We start from the raw sequence: 20,071 nt of genomic DNA, 5'->3' as shown, positions 1-20,071 counted from the left end.
CGCGGGACCCTCTATCATAACTTATTGGCTGAACTGTGCCGAGCCCTGCAGACAAGCCTGCCAGCCGATCCTTGCTCCTTGCCGCCACCCGGTCCACACCTGAACCCTCCGATGTACAGGGCGGCCACAGAGCTCCCCCCACCGAGCAGCGCTAGAAGTCTTCTAACCTGGGGAAGTCCCTGTCGCTTTATTCTCCCAGATACTTGCATAACTCGCCGCCTCCCCTCCTTCCAATCTTCACCGGCATTTAACCTTCTCTGTGTGTCTTTCTCTAACCAGCTTATTTACAGTCACGACCCAGACCTTTCCCGCCAGCACTCCTTATCCCCTTCTGTGATTTATTTTTCTCCTTAGCACTTATTAATGTCTAAACTCTTGTATGATTTAAGGCCCACGAGGATAGAGATTTTGGTCCTCTCTGTTTCCTGCTCCTTCCCTGACCCAAGCACAGTGCCTGACACACAGTAGGCCCTCAGTAAGGAATTAGCGGATGTGCCAGTCTCAGAGGCCGTTCAGCAAGAGGCCGATGGAGTGGTACCAGGACTCTACGGCTCTCAGCCCTCCGCGATGATGGCCCTGCCATCAACCTGCTTGAGCCGCTCTGCTCCCAGCAGGAGGTAGGCCAGGCAGAGGGTCTACCAGCACCGGGCAACCATGATACCATTTTTTACCACTTTTTTTTATACCTTATCAGTGATGGATAATAAGCATAGGGCATATAGGCCTCTGGGATCCTATGAAGCTGGGCATGTCAGCTTTCAATGCACTGGGCTTAGGTAAGCAAAGGCAAAATGCTAGCCCACAAATGCACTTTGTTTGGCCCCAAATGACTCTCTTTACCTACTTTCTCCAGGGCCCTCAAGTCCTTCCTGCCATTCTTTTCCAGTTTTCTCCTAAACTTCTACCCTTACTGGGAGCCTAGTCTTTCTCTATCCCTAAAGTTTCCACTCTGCTATTCCTGGGACCCCTTTAGGGTGTTGGATTTTAGGGGATTCATGAATGATTCCACCTAGGTAATTATAGTAACAGGTAAGACGCCTAGCACCTCTTTTGTACCAAACACTGTTCTGAGTGCTTTTCAGGTATTAATTCCTTTAATCATCAGATAAGACTACAAAGTTTGCAGATGGGGCTGCAGAAACATAGAAAGGGTAAGTAACTCACCCAAGGTCATACAGCTAGTAAGTGGCTGGCCCAGGCTTTGGACCCAGGCAGTGGGGCTTAGAGCCAGTACTCTTAACCGCTGTGTCACACCGGGATCCCACGTGTACAGGCCCTTCTGGAGACGACTCCCCAACCCAGGAAGTGATCAGCCCTAGGCCAGCAGGGAAGGCCTTGCCCGCACATGGGCCTCTCAGGTCTTCGAAATCCCACCTGCTAGTGTCCAGGACCCAGAGGAGACGCCCACAAAAGCTCCCATCTGCTGAGAGGTGGCTCAAAGAGCCAACGAGAGTTCTAAAGAACTTCCTTCAAAAAAGGAAGGGATCTGAGCCTCTCTGGGATACCCTCAGAGCATCCCAGCTAAAAGAAACCAATGCCAACCATTTTCAGTTTCAAGATTTAGTTCTGGCAGAGATGAGGCTGAGTTTGGTCACACACCCACTCCTTGGCCAGACGAGGACTGGGCCTGAGACTGACGGCCCAGTTGACGTCGCTCCAGTAGAGCAGAGGTAGATTCGCCAAAGCAAAAACGAGGTGCACTATGGGAATGAGAGGGAAGAGGTGAAGAGCAGGAAAGTCACAGGTATGTACTACCTGGTTCGTGTCACCATCTGGGCTGAGAAAGCTCTTTTCAAAGAAGAGAGGGAGAGAGATACTGAACCATTTATTCTTCATGCATCCCCGGTCACTAACAAAAGATAATAGCCGGCGGGGCCAGGTCCAGGGCTGAGCCCCAGGAGCTGTGCGAACAAAGAGAGGGGGTGGTCCCTCCCAGCAGCCTCAGAAACAGCGGGTTAAAGCTCCACAGTCAGCTTGAAGTGCCCTGCATCTGTGGAAAACCTGAATAGACAGCGAAATATCCCAGGTTGAGGAAGTGGACTTTGGGAGCAAGATATACTATTATTTTCCCCTTTTTTCTTTTTGTGAGTGTGTATGTGGGTGCTGCTGTGTGAGATTTTGTCTGTGTAGCTTTGTTTTCACCATTTGTCCTGGGGTGAGACCGACCATTTTTTTTTTGTCTTCTTTTTTTTTTCTTTAATAGAAATTTTTCTCTGTAATAATTATTTTGTTATTTTAATAACTGTATTTTACCCTACTTTATTTTGTCTTCTCCCCTTTCTTTCTTCCTTTCTTCCCTCCTTTTCCTATTTCCCTCCTTCCTCCCTTCCTTCCTTTATTCCCTCCTTCCTTCCTCCCTCCCTTCCTTTCTTTATTCCCTCCTTCTTTCCTCCCTTCCTTTCTTCCTCCCTCTCTTCCTTTCTTCCTCCCTCCCTTCCTTTCTTTATTCCCTCCTTCCTCCCTCCCTTCCTTTCTTTATTCCCTCCTTCCTTCCTCCCTTCCTTTCTTCCTCCCTCCCTTCCTTTCTTCCTCCCTCCCTTCCTTCCTTCCTCCCTCTCTTCCTTTCTTCCTCCCTCCCTTCCTTTCTTTATTCCCTCCTTCCTTCCTCCCTCCCTTCCTTTTATTCCCTCCTTCCTTCCTCCCTTCCTTTCTTCCTCCCTCCCTTCCTTTCTTTATTCCCTCCTTCCTCCCTCCCTTCCTTTCTTCCTTCCTTCCTCCTTTCTTCCTTCCTTTCTTGACTTTCTACTTTTTTCTCCCTTTTGTTTTGAGCCGTGTGGATTAAAGGCTCTTGGCACTCCAGCCAGGTGTCAAGGCTGTGTCTCTGAGGTGGGAGAACTAACCTCAGGACACTGGTCCACAAGAGTCCTCTCAGCTCCACGTAATATCAAACGGCGAAAATCTCCCAGAGATCTCCATCTCAACACCAAGACCCAGATTCACTCAAGGACCAGCAACGAACAGTGCTGGACACCCTATACCCAACAAAGAGCGAGACAGGTCTACAGCCCCATCCATTAGCAGAGAGGCTGCCTAGAATCACAGTAAGGCTACCGACATCCCCATACACGCCCCCAGACGTGGACCTACCCACCAGGGAGACGGGATCCAGCCTCATCCACCAGAACAGGGGAACTGGTCCCCCCAACCAGGAAACCTGTTCAACCCACAGAACCAACCTCAGCCACTGGGGACAGCCACCAAAAATAGATAGAAATACGAACCTGCAGCCTGCAAAAGGGAGACCCCAAACACAGTAAGATAAGCAAAATGAGAAGACAGAAAAACACACAGCAGATGAAGGAACAAGATAAAAACACACCAGACCTAACAGATGAAGAGGTAATAGCCAATCTACCTGAAAGAGAATTTAGAATAATGATGGTGAAGATGATGCAAAATCTTGGAAATAGAATAGACGAATTGCAAGAAACAGTTAACAAGGACCTAGAAGAAATAAAGAGGAAGCAGGTAACGATGAGCAACACAATAAATGAAATGAAAAATACTCTAGACGGGATCAGTAGCAGAATAACTGAGGCAGAAGGACGGATAAGTGACCTGGAAGATAAAATAGTGGAAATAACTACTGCAGAGCAGAAGAAAGAAAAAAGAATGAAAAGAACTGAGGACAGTCTCAGAGATCTCTGGGACAACATTAAACGCACCAACATTCGAATCATAGGGGTCCCAGAAGAAGAAGAGAAAAAGAAAGGGACTGAGAAAATATTTGAAGAGATTATAGTTGAAAACTTCCCTAATATAGGAAAGGAAATAGTCAACCAAGTCCAGGAAGCACAGAGAGTCCCATACAGGATAAACCCAAGGATAAACACGCCGAGACACATAATCAAACTGTCAAAAATTAAATACAAAGAAAACATATTAAAAGCAGCAAGGGAAAAACAACAAATAACACACAAGGGAATCCCCATAAGGCTAACATCTGATCTTTCAGCAGAAACTCTACAAGCCAGAAGGGAGTGGCAGGACATATTTAAAGTGATGAAGGAAAAAAACCTACAACCAAGACTACTCTACCCAGCAAGGATCTCATTCAGATTTGATGGAGAAATTAAAACCTTTACAGACAAGCAAAAGCTGAGAGAGTACAGCACCACCAAAGCAGCTTTACAACAAATGCTAAAGGAACTTCTCTAAGCAAGAAACATAAGAGAAGGAAAAGACCTACAAGAACAACCTGAAACAATTAAGTAAATGGTAATAGGAACGCACATATCAATAATTACCTTTAATGTAAATGGATTAAATGCTCCCACCAAAAGACAGACTGGCTGAATGGATACAAAAACAGGACCCATATATATGCTGTGTACAAGAGACCCACTTCAGACCTAGGGACACATACAGACTGAAAGTAAGGGGATGGAAAAAGATATTCCATGCAAATGGAAATCAGAAAAAAGCTGGAGTAGCAATTCTCATATCAGACAAAATAGACTTTAAAATAAAAACTATTACAAGAGACAAAGAGGGACACTATATAATGATCAAGGGATCGATCCATGAAGAAGATATAACAATTGTAAATATTTATGCACCCAACATAGGCGCACCTCAATACATAAGGCAAATACTAACAGCCATAAAAGGGGAAATCGACAGTAACAATCATAGTAGGGGACTTTAACACCCCCCTGTCACCAATGGACAGATCATCCAAAATGAAAATAAATAAGGAAACAAAAGCTTTAAATGATACATTATACAAGATGGACTTAATTGATATTTATAGGACATTCCATCCAAAAACAACAGAATACACATTTTTCTCAAGTGCCCATGGAACATTCTCCAGGATAGATCATATCTTGGGTCACAAATCTAGCCTTGGCAAATTTAAGAAAATTGAAATCGTATCAAGTATCTTTTCTGACCACAACGCTATGAGACTAGATATCAATTACAGGAAAAGATCTGTAAAAAATACAAACACATGGAGGCTAAACAATACACTACTTAATAACGAAGTGATCACTGAAGAAATCAAAGAGGAAATCAAAAAGTACTTAGAAACAAATGACAATGGAGACACGACGACCCAAAACCTATGGGATACAGCAAAAGCAGTTCTAAGAGGGAAGTTTATAGCAATACAATCATACCTTAAGAAACAGGAAGCATCTCGAATAAACAACTTAACTTTGCACCTAAAGCAATTAGAGAAGGAAGAACAAAAAAAACCCAAATTTAGCAGAAGGAAAGAAATCATAAAGATCAGATCAGAAATAATGAAAAAGAAATGAAGGAAACAATAGCAAAGATCAATAAAACTAAAAGCTGGTTCTTTGAGAAGATAAATAAAATTGATAAACCATTAGCCAGACTCATCAAGAAAAAAAGGGAGAAGACTCAAATCCATAGAATTAGAAATGAAAAAGGAGATGTAACAACTGACTCTGCAGAAATACAAAAGATTATTAGAGATTACTACAAGCAACTCTATGGCAATAAAACGGACAACCTGGAAGAAATGGACAAATTCTTAGAAATGCACAACCTGCCAAGACTGAACCAGGAAGAAATAGAAAACATGAACAGACCAATCACAAGCACTGAAATTGAAACTGTGATTAAAAATCTTCCAACAAACAAAAGCCCAGGACCAGATGGCTTCACAGGCGAATTCTATCAAACATTTAGAGAAGAGCTAACACCTATCCTTCTCAAACTCTTCCAACAGATAGCAGAGGGAGGAACACTCCCAAACTCATTCTATGAGGCCAACATCACCCTGATACCAAAACCAGACAAAGACGTCACAAAGAAAGAAAACTATAGGCCAATATCACTGATGAACATAGATGCAAAAATCCTCAACAAAATACTAGCAAACAGAATCCAACAGCACATTAAAAGGATCATACACCATGATCAAGTGGGGTTTATCCCAGGAATGCAAGGATTCTTCAATATACGCAAATCAATCAACGTGATACACCATATCAACACACTGAAGGAGAAAAACCATATGATCATCTCAATAGATGCAGAGAAAGCTTTTGACAAAATTCAACACCCATTTATGATAAAAACCCTGCAGAAAGTAGGCATAGAGGGAACTTTCCTCAATATAATAAAGGCAATATATGACAAACCCACAGCCAGCATTGTTCTCAATGGTGAAAAACTGAAACCATTTCCACTAAGATCAGGAACAAGACAGGGTTGCCCACTCTCACCACTCTTATTCAACCTAGTTTTGGAAGTTCTAGCCACAGCAATTAGAGAAAATAAAGAAATAAAAGGAATCCAAAAATAGGAAAAGAAGAAGTAAAGCTGTCACTGTTTGCAGATGACATGATACTATACATAGAGAATACTAAGGATGCTACCAGAAAACTACTAGAACTAATCAATGAATTTGGTAAAGTAGCAGGATACAAAGTTAATGCACAGAAATCTCTGGCATTCTTATACACTAATGATGAAAAATCTGAGAATGGAATTAAGAAAACACTCCCATTTACCATTGCAACAAAAAGAATAAAATATCTAGGAATAAACCTACCTAAGGAGACAAAAGACTTGTATGCAGAAAACTATAAGACACTGATGAAAGAAATTAAAGATGATACAAATAGGTGGAGAGATATACCATGTTCCTGGATTGGAAGAATCAACATAGTGAAAATGACTGTATTACCCAAAGCAATCTACCGATTCAATGCAATCCCTATCAAATTACCACTGGCATTTTTTACAGAACTAGAAAAAAGAATTTCACAATTTGTATGGAAACACAAAAGACCCCGAATAGCCAAAGCAATCTTGAGAACGAAAAATGGAGCTGGAGGAATCAGGCTCCCTGACTTCAGACTCTACTACAAGGCTACAGTAATCACGATAGTATGGTACTGGCACAAAAACAGAAATATAGATCAATGGAACAGGATAGAAAGCCCACAGATAAACCCACACACATATGGGCACCTTATCTTTGATAAAGGAGGCAAGAATATACATTGGAGAAAAGACAGCCTCTTCAATAAGTGGTGCTGGGAAAACTGGACAGCTACCTGTAGAAGTATGAAATTAGAACACTCCCTAACACCATACACAAAAATAAACTCAAAATGGGTTAAAGACCTAAATGTAAGGCCAGACACTATCAAACTCTTAGAGGAAAACATAGGCAGAACACTCTATGACATCAATCACAGCAAGATCCTTTTTGACCCATCTCCTAGAGAAATGGAAATAAAAACAAAAATAAACAAATGGGATCTAATGAAACTTAAAAGCTTTTGCACAGCAAAGGATACCATAAACAAGACCAAAAGACAACCCTCAGAATGGGAGAAAATATTTGCAAATGAAGCAACTGACAAAGGATTAATATCCAAAATTTATAAGCAACTCATTCAGCTCAATAACAAACAAACAGCCCAATCCCAAAATGGGCAGAAGAACTAAATAGACATTTCTCCAAAGAAGATATACAGATAGCCAACAAACACATGAAAGAATGCTCAACATCATTAATCATTAGAGAAATGCAAATCAAAACTACAATGAGATATCATCTCACACCGGCCAGATTGGCCATCATCAAAAACTCTAGAAACAATAAATGCTGGAGAGGGTGTGGAGAAAAGGGAACACTCTTGCACTGCTGGTGGGAATGTAAATTGATACAGCCACTATGGAGAACAGTATGGAGGTTCCTTAAAAAACTAAAAATAGAACTACCGTATGACCCAGCAATTCCACTACTGGGCATATACCCTGAGAAACCATAATTCAAAAAGAGTCATGTACCAAAATGTTCATTGCAGCTCTATTTACAATAGCCAGGACATGGAAGCAACCTAAGTGTCCATCAACAGATGAATGGATAAGGAAGATGTGGCACATATATACAATGGAATATTACTCAGCCATAAAAAGAAATGAAACTGAGTTATTTGTAATGAGGTGGATAGACCTGGAATCTGTCATACAGAGTGAAGTAAGTCAGAAGGATAAAAACAAATACCGTATGCTAACACATATATATGGAATCTAAAAAAAAAAAATGTCATGAAGAGATTAGTGGTAGGATGGGAATAAAACACAGACTTACTCGAGCATGGACTTGAGGATATGGGGAGGGGGAAGGGTAAGCTGTGACGATGTGAGAGAGTGGCAGGGACATATACACACTACCAAATGTAAATTAGATAGCTAGTGGGAAGCTGCCGCATAGCACAGGGAGACCACCTCTGTACTTAGTGACCACCTAGAGGGGTGGGATAGGGAGGGTGAGAGGGAGGGTGACGAAAGAGGGAAGAGTTATGGGAACATATGTATATGTATAACTGATTCACTTTGTTGTAAAAGAGAAACTAACACACTATTGTAAAACAGTTATACTCAAATAAAGATGTTAAAAAAAAAAAAGATAATAGCTAACACTCACATAGTGCTCGGGTTCCAATTTTCTGGAAGGATAAAGAAACCGAGGTGCAGAGGAGCCCCTTGCCTGTGCCACAAGGGCTGCGATTGGCAAAGGCAGGATTGGAGCCCAGCAGTCTGGCTCTGGAACTTGGGTTTCCGGCCACCATGCTGCACCGCTCTTGCCAAATTTGGAGAACCCTACTAGTCTCCCTTATAACTGTCTTCTCAGTATGGCAGCTTCTGTTCTCACCAGAAGCCAAATAGAAATATCATTTGTGATGTCTCTGCATTTTATAAGCCATTTTGGAATATCTTCTTAATGATGTTGCTTCCTATGTTTCATAAAGCCCTCATGGTGCATTCCTCCAAGACCCAGGAAAGATGCATCGAGGAGGCATGGACGTGAAGGGCCCAGGCCAGAGTCAGGCTACCTGTGTCCTTTCCCAGCTTCTGATGTATTGCCTGCATGACGTTGGTAGTCACTTAGCTTCCCCAAACCTCAGTTACCTCATCTGTCAAATGGGAGTAGTAATGGTACCTTCCTCCTAACGTTTTTATGAAGACTAAGTTAGTGATATTAGTTGTGAAGAGTATAGCACAGTTAGGACTTGCTATAGTTCTTGGGACATAGGAGGCTCTTGATCCATTTTTTTTTTCTATAACATTTTTTGGCTGGATTTTACTTACTCTTATTTTATTTCATGATAAAAATTTTGACCTTATTATATTGTGTACTTTTATGGTAGGCTACTTCCAACTTTTTGGAGGTAGGTGCGGAAGTGTGTTTGTATATACACATAAGACACACCTACTGCACACAAAGGCTTCCCAAGAGGACCTCACTAAAGTTCCATTTCACTTCTCAGCCTGGTTCTAAGGCCCCTGTTCTAGTGGGGTTTCAGTGCTACCAGCAGCCAAGTGAAATGCAACGGAAAAATCTTTTAAAATTATTTTTCCCCAAATGGTACCCTTCACTTAGATCTATGGATTTGGTTTCAGGAACTTTGCTGCTATAATCCCACGGCCCTTCTCAGTTCGTTATGACCCATACGCCCAGAGGATTGAGGTCTTGGACAATACCCAGCAACTTAAGATTTTGGCTGACTCCATCCATAGTAAGTAATTTACACCCTTTGAGGCCATTTTCCCATAAATAGAGGATTGTGTCTTTTTACCTTCACCATAGGAACGATAAGAGATGTATTAAATATTTAATTAAGAAGAAAAGCATCTCCAGGGAAGCCACTGATTTACTGAAAGAGAAAAACTTGGCAAAAAGGCCAGAATTGCCTTGTGTGTCCCTTCTCCTTTGACCTTCCTAGATTCCACCCCACCTCCTACCCTCACACCACTTTTCCGCTCTGGCTTGTCGCTGCCACATTCCTCTTTCTCCTTTGCATCCTCACCCCTTTCTCTCCAAGTGTCCACTGGATCTTGCTCTGCGTGGAATACCAACCCCTAAGGAATAGGTTCTGTCTACTTTATCAACCATAGAGTAGCTCATCTATTGACCTTTTATTCTTCCTGGACAATGAGGATGTTATCCTAGTTGCTCTTAAAAAATCACAGTGTTATTTGTCCATCGCCTGATTTTTTTTCTAGCCTTCAAACTCCCCTCCAGCAACACCCACCATGCTTTCCCCTGGGCCCTGGCCTTCGCCCATACAGTTCTTATTTAAAATAGTCTCCTTACCACTCTCATTTAGCAGTCCCAACCCCAGTTCATCTTTTAATCATTCATAGATACCTCTTCTGATAGGAAGACTGGTTTGGGTGTCCTTCCTACATCTTGGCATTCCCACAGATCCCTCTCTCAGAGCATTTATCATTATATTTTTTATAATTTGGAAATTGTTTACTTGTCTCCCCAACTAGACCTGAGGAGAGGGCCATGTCAGGTTTGCTGTCAAACCCCTAGCAGTTAGCCCTGTTCCTAAAAATCATATGAGGTACTCAAGAGCTATTGAATAAATGGCTAAAACCACCAAAGGATCAAGCCTAAAGGGAGGCGCTCTAGGCCAAGTGGAGGTTTCTATCTCAAACAATGCTAACAAAGGCCAAAAGGGCAGGTGGGCTTGAAGTATCCCTCTCATACCCCTCTTCTGTTGCCTGAGGCCACTTCTAATACGGAGAGCTAGCCCTTTATAGTCATTTGTCCTTAAGTATGGCCCCCTGCAATCAGCCATCTTGAAAAAGCCCAAGGCTGATTCTCCCCCATCGACACCGTTTGGACACACGGCTGGAACAGATCTGCTCACCAAAGAGGCCAGCCAAGGGCTCTGGAGGCTGGGGTGTGAGATAGAAGGGTCAGGCCATAGCTGTTTTCTCTCTCTCATTTCCCCTGAGGAAGCAAAAATAACTCCATAGGCTATTGTTTATAAGGACATTTTTTAAAGCACAGAACAACAAATTTAGGAACTGAAGGGGTCCTTAGAGCTACGTGACGTAATATAAGGCCCCATCACTGCTCTATACTTTCCTCAAGATCTAGGAAGGAGTGAGGCCGGTCTGTCTCTAAGGCCTCTTCCACTTCTATGAAGAGTCTATGTCCCTGTGGGCCCTTGGCATGTGAGAACATGTCATGAATGGAAGCAACTCCATTGTACCTTCCTTAGTCCAGTGGTCTGGCAATCTAGGCTAACTTACCTGCTTAGACCATGCCTTCTCAAACCTAGTGTCCCTTAGAATCACTTGGAGAGCTAGTTAGAAATTAATAGTCCTGAGTCATATCCCCAGACTAAATTCACTGAATGTGTGATATGACTCAGGAGTTTGTATTTGTAATAAGGCCCCAGGTGATTCTGACACAGCGGGTTTGTGTGGCTTAGGTTCTGTGGCTTAGCTCCTTGCAAGCATCTATGGTTGGTCATGTGAAAGAGAAACAGAACAGCTAGTGATATCCTGGGGAGAAAATGATTAACTCCTTCCCTGAGAAACAGCCTATGGAAAAGGGAAACTAACTACATTAATAGCTCTAGCTATTAATAGCTTCCTACAACTTGGAATTGCCTATAACAGCCCAAATCCTATCATCCTAACTAAGCTGCCAGCTCCTTGAAGTTTGCAGTGGTACCTAGTATATCCACACACCCCACTGATCCCCTAGTGTTTTACATACTGTGGACACTTGAAGGGTGTTTGTTCATGTTATGAGTGGCTCCTTTGTTTTTCTTTGTAGGTGAAGTTGGAATCCTTTGCAGTGCCCTCCAGAAATTAAAGTGAAGCCATGCACTGAACCTGATCCATCAACTGGAGAATCTGTTGATGGAAATCCTACTGCTTCTTTCATTTCATCTGAAAAAGTCTGAAAAGCAAACCTTAATTCAAAATAACAGCCTTGAATCCTTTCTAGAACAAGCTGGAGGATCCACAAATAAATCAAAATAATCTGAAATGACAGCATGTTAATACAGACCCCAAAGCATAATGGTAGATCTTTTGGGGTCATCTTTGATTTAGAGATGATAATCCCATACTCTCAGTTGAGTTAAAAATCAATAACCTGTCCCATTTCATCAGAGTTATTGAAAATTCGGGACCTGCTTCATTCAACCTTCCTAAATATTTTTGTTATTTGCTCTAGAGAATTCCTAAAGGAGTATATATCACTCGTTGTGAAACACAAGTCTGTCAGAATTGAATTAACACCTTTATTGGAGTATAATTGCTATACAATGGTTTGTTAGTTTCTGCTTTATAACAAAGTGAATCAGTTATACATATACATATGTCCCCATATCCCCTCCCTCTTGCATCTCCCTTTCCCACCCCTCTAGGTGGTCACAAAGCACCGAGCTGATCTCCCTGTGCTATGTGGCTGCTTCCCACTAGCTATGTATTTTACTTTACATTTGGTAGTGTATATATGTCCATGTCACTCTCTCACTTTGTCCCAGCTTCCCCTTCCCCTTCCCCATGTCCTCAAGCCCATTCTCTATGTCTGCGTCTTTATTCTTGTTGCAAAGGTCATTTTCTATTTCAGGGAACTATGATTCTAATTACTGCTTTGTTACTTTGCCTATGGAGATTTTCTTTAATTCAGGAGCCTATTAAAATTGTTATAAATATTAAAGTTCAAAGTGTAAAATCAAAATATTTCTGTATGCTTTATTGTAATCATAAATGCTGCTGTGGAGAGTATAGAACTCCCCATCTAACTCCTGCAACGTGCAGTGTCATTCTCCAGTTGATTGTCAAGTCTGTTTTTGGAGACATTTTGAAGACCCTTAAGATGCAATAGATGTTAATGAAAAGCCTGGCTGGTAGATGTTCAGTAAATATTCACTGAATGAATAGAGGAATGCATTATTAAACAGCAAACTTTCAACAGATATGAGAAGTTTGATTATGTTTAAAAAAACTTTAGGGGTTACACAATTTTGTAGTTTCAAATATTAGAACGAAACAGTCCTCTCATTGCCCTTAGAAATATATTATCTGGATAAACTTGTGTTGAAAGAATGATCAGATTCTCAGATTTCCAACCCATCTCAGGGGCTCATTGTGATAACCCAAGTCAGGTCAACAGATTTTTACTTTTATTGGTTGTGCATTTTACATGAACACACGAATATGAGAAACGGTGGGGAGAGTAAAAATGCCTTAAAAGCTTTGCTTTGGAGGACGGCTTAAAGATGGCGGAAGAGTAAGACGCGGAGATCTCCTTCCTCCTCACAGAGACATCAGAAATACATCTACACGTGGAACTACTCCTATAGAACACCCACAGAATGCTGGCAGAAGACCTCAGACCTCCAAAAAGGCAAGAAACTCCCCACATATCTGGGTAGGGCAAAAGAAAAAAGAATAAACAGGGACAAAAGAATAGGGACGGGACCTACGCCAGTGGGAGGGAGCCGTGAAGGAGGAAAGACTCCCACACACTAGAGGCCCCTTCGTGGGCGGAGACTGCGGGCGCCGGAGGGGGAAGCTCCGGAGCCGCGGAGGAGAGCGCAGCCACAGGGGTGCGGAGGGCAAAGCAGAGAGATTCCCGCAGAGGATCGGTGCCGACCGGCGCTCACCAGCCCGAGAGGCTTGTCTGCTCGCCCGCCGAGGCGGGCGGGGCCGGGAGCTGAGGCTCGGGCTTCAGTCGGATCCCAGGGAAAGGTCTGGAGTTGGCAGAGTGAAGACAGCTTGAAGGGGGCTAGTGCGCCACGGCTGGCCGGGAGGGAGTTCGGGAGAAGTCTGGAGCTGCCGAAGAGGCAAGAGACCTTTTCCTCCCTCTTTGCTGCCTGGGCGCGAGGAGAGGGGATTAAGTGCGCCGCTTAAAGGAGCCCCAGAAGCGGGCGCGGAGCTGCCGAAGAGACAAGAGACTTTTTCTTGCCTCTTTGCTTCCTCGGGTGTGAGGTGAGGGGATTAAGAGCACCGCGTAGAGGAACTCCAGAAACGGGCGCGAGCCGCGGCTGTCGGCACGGACAGTAGAGACGGGTGTCAGACGCTAAGGTTGCTGCTGCCACCACCAAGAGGCCTGTGTGTGAGCACAGGTCACTCTCCACACCGGCCCTCCCGGGAGCCCGTGCAGTCCGCCACTGCCGGGGTCCCGGGATCCAGGGACAGCTTCCCCGGGAGAACACACGGCGCGCTTTGGGCCTGTGCAGCGTCACGTCGGCCTCTGCCGCCGCGGACTCGCCCCGCCCCCGTGCCACTCCCTCCCCCCAGCCTGAGTGAGCTGGAGCCCCCGAATCAACTGCTCCTTTAACATCATCCTGTCTGAGCGAAGGGCAGCCGCCCTCGGACAACCTACACGCAGAGGCGGGACCAAGTCCAAAGCTGAACCCCAGGAGCTGTGCGAACAGAGAGGAGAGGGGGAGGTCTCTCCCAGCAGCCTCAGAAGCGGCGGATTAAAGCTCCACAATCAACTTTAAGTGCCCTGCATCTGTTGAAAACCTGAATAGACAACGAATCATCCCAAGTTGAGGAGGTGGACTTTGGGAGCAAGATATACTATTATTTTCCCCTTTTTTTTCTTTTTGTGAGTGTGTATGTGTGTGCTGCTATGTGAGATTTTGTCTGTATAGCTTTGCTTTCACCATTTGTCCTAGGGTTAGACCGACCCATTTTTCTGTTTTTTTTTTTTTTTAAAGGAAATTTTTCTTCTTAATAATTATTTTTTATTTTAATAACTATACTTTATACTACTCTGTCTTCTCCCTTTCTTTCTTCCTTTCTTCCTTCCTTTCTTCCCTCCTTTCTTCCTTCCTTCCCCCCTTCTTTCCTCCCTTCCTCTCTTCCTTCCTCCCTTTCTTCCTCTGCACCTTCCTTCCTTCCTTTCTTGCTTCCTTCCTTCATTTCTTCCTTCCTTTCTTCCTTCCTTCCCTCCCTCCCTCCTTCCTTCCTTTTCTTTCCTTTCTATTTATTCTACCTTTTATTTTAAGCCGTGTTGAATAAAGGTTCTTGGCGCCCCAGCCAGGCACCAGGGCGGTGTCCCTGAGGTGGGAGAACCAACCTCAAGACACTAGTCCACAAGAGACCTCCCAGCTCCACGTAATATCAGACGGCGAAAATCTCCCAGAGATCTCCATCTCAACACCAAGACCCAGCTTCACTCAAGGACCAGCAAAGAACAGTGCTGGACACCCTATCCCCAACAAAGAGCAAGACAGGTCTACAGCCCCATCCATTAGCAGAGAGGCTGCCTAAAATCATAATAAGGTTACCAACATCCCCAAACACACCACCAGACGAGGACCTGCCCACCAGAAAGACAAGATCCAACCTCATCCACCAGAACAGAGGAACTAGTCCCCCCAACCAGGGAACCTACTCAACCCACTGAACCAACCTTAGCCACTGGGGACAGCCACCAAAAACAACAGGAACTACGAACCTGCAGCGTGCAAAAAGGAGACCCCAAACACAGTAAGATAAGCGAAATGAGAAGACAGAAAAACACACAACAGATGAAGGAGCAAGATAAAAACACACCAGACCTAACAGATGAAGAGGTAATAGCCAATCTACCTGAAAGAGAATTTAGAATAATGATGGTGAAGATGATGCAAAATCTTGGAAATAGAATAGACAATTTGCAAGAAACAGTTAACAGGGACCTAGAAGAAATAAAGAGGAAGCAAGAAACGATGAGCAACACAATAAATGAAATGAAAAATACTCTAGATGGGATCAATAGCAGAATAACTGAGGCAGAAGGACAGATAAGTGACCTGGAAGATAAAATAGTGGAAATAACTACTGCAGAGCAGAAGAAAGAAAAAAGAATGAAAAGAACTGAGGACAGTCTCAGAGACCTCTGGGACAACATTAAACGCACCAACATTCAAATTATAGGGGTCCCAGAAGAAGAAGAGAAAAAGAAAGGGACTGAGAAAATATTTGAAGAGATTATAGTTGAAAACTTCCCTAATATAGGAAAGGAAATAGTCAACCAAGTCCAGGAAGCACAGAGAGTTCCATACAGGATAAACCCAAAGAGAAACACGCCAAGACACATAGTAATCAAACTGTCAAAAATTAAATACAAAGAAAACATATTAAAAGCAGCAAGGGAAAAACAACAAATAACACACAAGGGAATCCCCATAAGATTAACATCTGATCTTTCAGCAGAAACTCTACAAGCCAGAAGGGAGTGGCAGGACATATTTAAAGTGATGAAGGAAAAAAACCTACAACCAAGACTACTCTACCCAGCAAGGATCTCATTCAGATTTGATGGAGAAATTAAAACCTTTACAGACAAGCAAAAGCTGAGAGAGTTCAGCACCACCAAACCAGCTCTACAACAAATCCTAAAGGAACTTCTCTAGGCAAGAAACACAAGAGAAGGAAAAGACCTACAAGAACAACCCGAAACAATTAAGTAAATGGTAATAGGAAAATACATATCGATAATTACCTTAAATGTAAATGGATTAAATGCTCCCACCAAAAGACACAGACTGGCTGAATGGATACAAAAACAAGACCCATATATATGCTGTCTACAAGAGACCCACTTCAGACCTAGGGACACATACAGACTGAAAGTAAGGGGATGGAAAAAGATATTCCATGCAAATGGAAATCAGAAGAAAGCTGGAGTAGCAATTCTCATATCAGACAAAATAGACTTTAAAATAAAGACTATTACAAGAGACAAAGAAGGACACTACATAATGATCAAGGGATCGATCCATGAAGAAGATATAACAATTGTAAATGTTTATGCACCCAACATAGGAGCACCTCAATACATAAGGCAAATACTAACAGCCTTAAAAGGGGAAATTGACAGTAACACAATTATAATGGGGGACTTTAACACCCCACTTTCACCAATGGACAGATCATCCAAAATGAAAATAAATAAGGAAACACAAGCTTTAAATGATACATTACACATGATGGACTTAATTGATATTTATAGGACATTCCATCCAAAAACAACAGAATACACATTTTTCTCAAGTGCTCATGGAACATTCTCCAGGATTGATCATATATTGGGTCACAAATCTAGCCTTGGCAAATTTAAGAAAATTGAAAATGTATCAAGTATCTTTTCCGACCACAACGCTATGAGACTAGATATCAATTATAGGAAAAGATCTGTAAAAAATACAAACACATGGAGGCTAAACAATACACTACTCAATAACGAAGTGATCACTGAAGAAATCAAAGAGGAAATCAAAAAGTACTTAGAAACAAATGACAATGGAGACACAATGACCCAAAACCTATGGGATACAGCAAAAGCAGTTCTAAGAGGCAAGTCTATAGCAATACAATCATACCTTAAGAAACAGGAAACATCTCGAATAAACAACCTAACTTTGCACTTAAAGCAATTAGAGAAAGAAGAACAAAAAAACCCCAAATTTAGCAGAAGGAAAGAAATCATAAAGATCAGATCAGAAATAAATGAAAAAGAAGTGAAGGAAACAATAGCAAAGATCAATAAAACTAAAAGCTGGTTCTTTGAGAAGATAAATAAAATTGATAAACCATTAGCCAGACTCATCAAGAAAAAAAGGGAGAAGACTCAAATCAATAGAATTAGAAATGAAAAAGGAGATGTAACAACTGACTCTGCAGAAATACAAAAGATTATTAGAGATTACTACAAGCAACTCTATGGCAATAAAACGGACAACCTGGAAGAAATGGACAAATTCTTAGAAATGCACAACCTGCCAAGACTGAACCAGGAAGAAATAGAAAATATGAACAGACCAATCACAAGCACTGAAATTGAAACTGTGATTAAAAATCTTCCAGCAAACAAAAGCCCAGGACCAGATGGCTTCACAGGCGAATTCTATCAAACATTTAGAGAAGAGCTAACACCTATCCTTCTCAAACTCTTCCAACAGATAGCAGAGGGAGGAACACTCCCAAACTCATTCTATGAGGCCAACATCACCCTGATACCAAAACCAGACAAAGACGTCACAAAGAAAGAAAACTACAGGCCAATATCACTGATGAACATAGATGCAAAAATCCTCAACAAAATATTAGCAAACAGAATCCAACAGCACATTAAAAGGATCATACACCATGATCAAGTGGGGTTTATCCCAGGAATGCAAGGATTCTTCAATATACGCAAATCAATCAACGTGATACACCATATCAACAAACTGAAGGAGAAAAACCATATGATCATCTCAATAGATGCAGAGAAAGCTTTTGACAAAATTCAACACTCATTTATGATAAAAACCTTGCAGAAAGTAGGCATACAGGGAACTTTCCTCAACATAATAAAGGCCATATATGACAAACCCACAGCTAGCATCATTCTCAATGGTGAAAAACTGCAACCATTTCCACTAAGATCAGGAACAAGACAAGGTTGCCCACTCTCACCACTCTTATTCAACCTAGTTTTGGAAGTTCTAGCCACAGCAATCAGAGAAGAAAAAGAAATAAAAGGAATCCAAATAGGAAAAGAAGAAGTAAAGCTGTCACTGTTTGCAGATGACATGATACTATACATAGAGAATCCTAAGGATGCTACCAGAAAACTATTAGAGCTAATCCATGAATTTGGTAAAGTTGCAGGATACAAAATTAATGCACAGAAATCTCTGGCATTCTTATACACTAATGATGAAAAATCTGAGAATGGAATTAAGAAAACACTCCCATTTACCATTGCAACAAAAAGAATAAAATATCTAGGAATAAACCTACCTAAGGAGACAAAAGACTTGTATGCAGAAAACTATAAGACACTGATGAAAGAAATTAAAGATGATACAAATAGGTGGAGAAATATACCATGTTCTTGGATTGGAAGAATCAACGTTGTGAAAATGACTATACTACCCAAAGCAATCTACCGATTCAATGCAATCCCTATCAAATTACCACTGGCATTTTTTACAGAACTAGAACAAAAAATTTCACAATTTGTATGGAAACACAAAAGACCCCGAATAGCCAAAGCAATCTTGAGAACGAGAAATGGAGCTGGAGGAATTAGGCTCCCTGACTTCAGACTCTACTACAAGGCTACAGTAATCACGACAATATGGTACTGGCACAAAAACAGAAATATAGATCAATGGAACAGGGTAGAGAGCCCAGAGATAAACCCACACACATATGGTCACCTTATCTTTGATAAAGGAGGGAAGGATATACAGTGGAGAAAAGACAGCCTCTTCAATAAGTGGTGCTGGGAAAACTGGACAGCTACATGTAAAAGAATGAAATTAGAACAATCCCTAACACCACACACAAAAATAAACTCAAAATGGGTTAAAGACCTAAATGTAAGGCCAGACACTATCAAACTCTTAGAAGAAAACATAGGCAGAACACTATACGACATAAATCACAGCAAGATCCTTTTTGACCCATCTCCTAGAGAAATGGAAATAAAAACACAAATAAACAAATGGGATCTAATGAAACTTAAAAGCTTTTGCACAGCAAAGGATACCATAAACAAGACCAAAAGACAACCCTCAGAATGGGAGAAAATATTTGCAAATGAAGCAACTGACAAAGGATTAATTTCCAAAATTTATAAGCAACTCATGCAGCTCAATAACAAAAAAACAAACAACCCAATCCAAAAATGGGCAGAAGAACTAAATAGACATTTCTCCAAAGAAGAGATACAGATTGCTAACAAACACATGAAAGAATGCTCAACCTCATTAATCATTAGAGAAATGCAAATCAAAACTACAATGAGATATCATCTCACACCGGTCAGATTGGCCATCATCAAAAACTCTAGAAACAATAAATGCTGGAGAGGGTGTGGAGAAAAGGGAACCCTCTTGCACTGCTGGTGGGAATGTAAATTGATACAGCCACTATGGAGAACAGTATGGACGTTCCTTAAAAAACTACAAATAGTACTACCATACGACCCAGCAATCCCACTACTGGGCATATACCCTGAGAAAACCATAATTGAGAAAGACTCATGTACCAAAATGTTCATTGCAGCTCTATTTACAATAGCCAGGACATGGAAGCAACCTAAGTGTCCATCAACAGATGAATGGATAAGGAAGATGTGGCACATATATACAATGGAATATTACTCAGCCATAAAAAGAAATGAAACTGAGTTATTTATAATGAGGTGGATGGACCTGGAGTCTGTCATACAGAGTGAAGTAAGTCAGAAGGAGAAAAACAAATACCGTATGCTAACACATATATATGGACTCTAAGGGAAAAAAATGTCATGAAGAGATTAGTGGTA

The 20,071-nt window shown here is 41.8% G+C and overlaps 1 protein-coding gene across 7 annotated transcripts in view; it reads left to right on the top strand.

Annotated features, from left to right (window-relative positions):
* The window catches only part of PAH (phenylalanine hydroxylase), a 125,523-nt gene that overhangs the window by 84,260 nt on the left and 21,192 nt on the right, over positions 1-20,071 (top strand). For 4 of the 7 annotated variants that reach the window (XR_010835891.1, XR_010835890.1, XM_067009998.1 and 1 more), the window contains 2 exons: positions 9,397-9,512; positions 11,576-12,726. The exons of the other annotated variants lie outside the window; for them this stretch is intronic. Coding sequence is in view for 2 of the 4 variants with exons in the window: in XM_067009998.1 (XP_066866099.1) it covers positions 9,397-9,512; positions 11,576-11,619 (160 nt within the window). In the remaining 2 variants the exon portion in view is untranslated. Of the gene's footprint in view, positions 1-9,396; positions 9,513-11,575; positions 12,727-20,071 lie in introns of those variants that run through there. 7 annotated transcript variants of the gene reach the window in all.

This window comes from Kogia breviceps, chromosome 12 (assembly GCF_026419965.1).
Source record: "Kogia breviceps isolate mKogBre1 chromosome 12, mKogBre1 haplotype 1, whole genome shotgun sequence".
Classification (NCBI taxonomy): domain Eukaryota; kingdom Metazoa; phylum Chordata; class Mammalia; order Artiodactyla; family Physeteridae; genus Kogia; species Kogia breviceps.
This window is presented reverse-complemented; position numbering and strand designations above follow the sequence as displayed.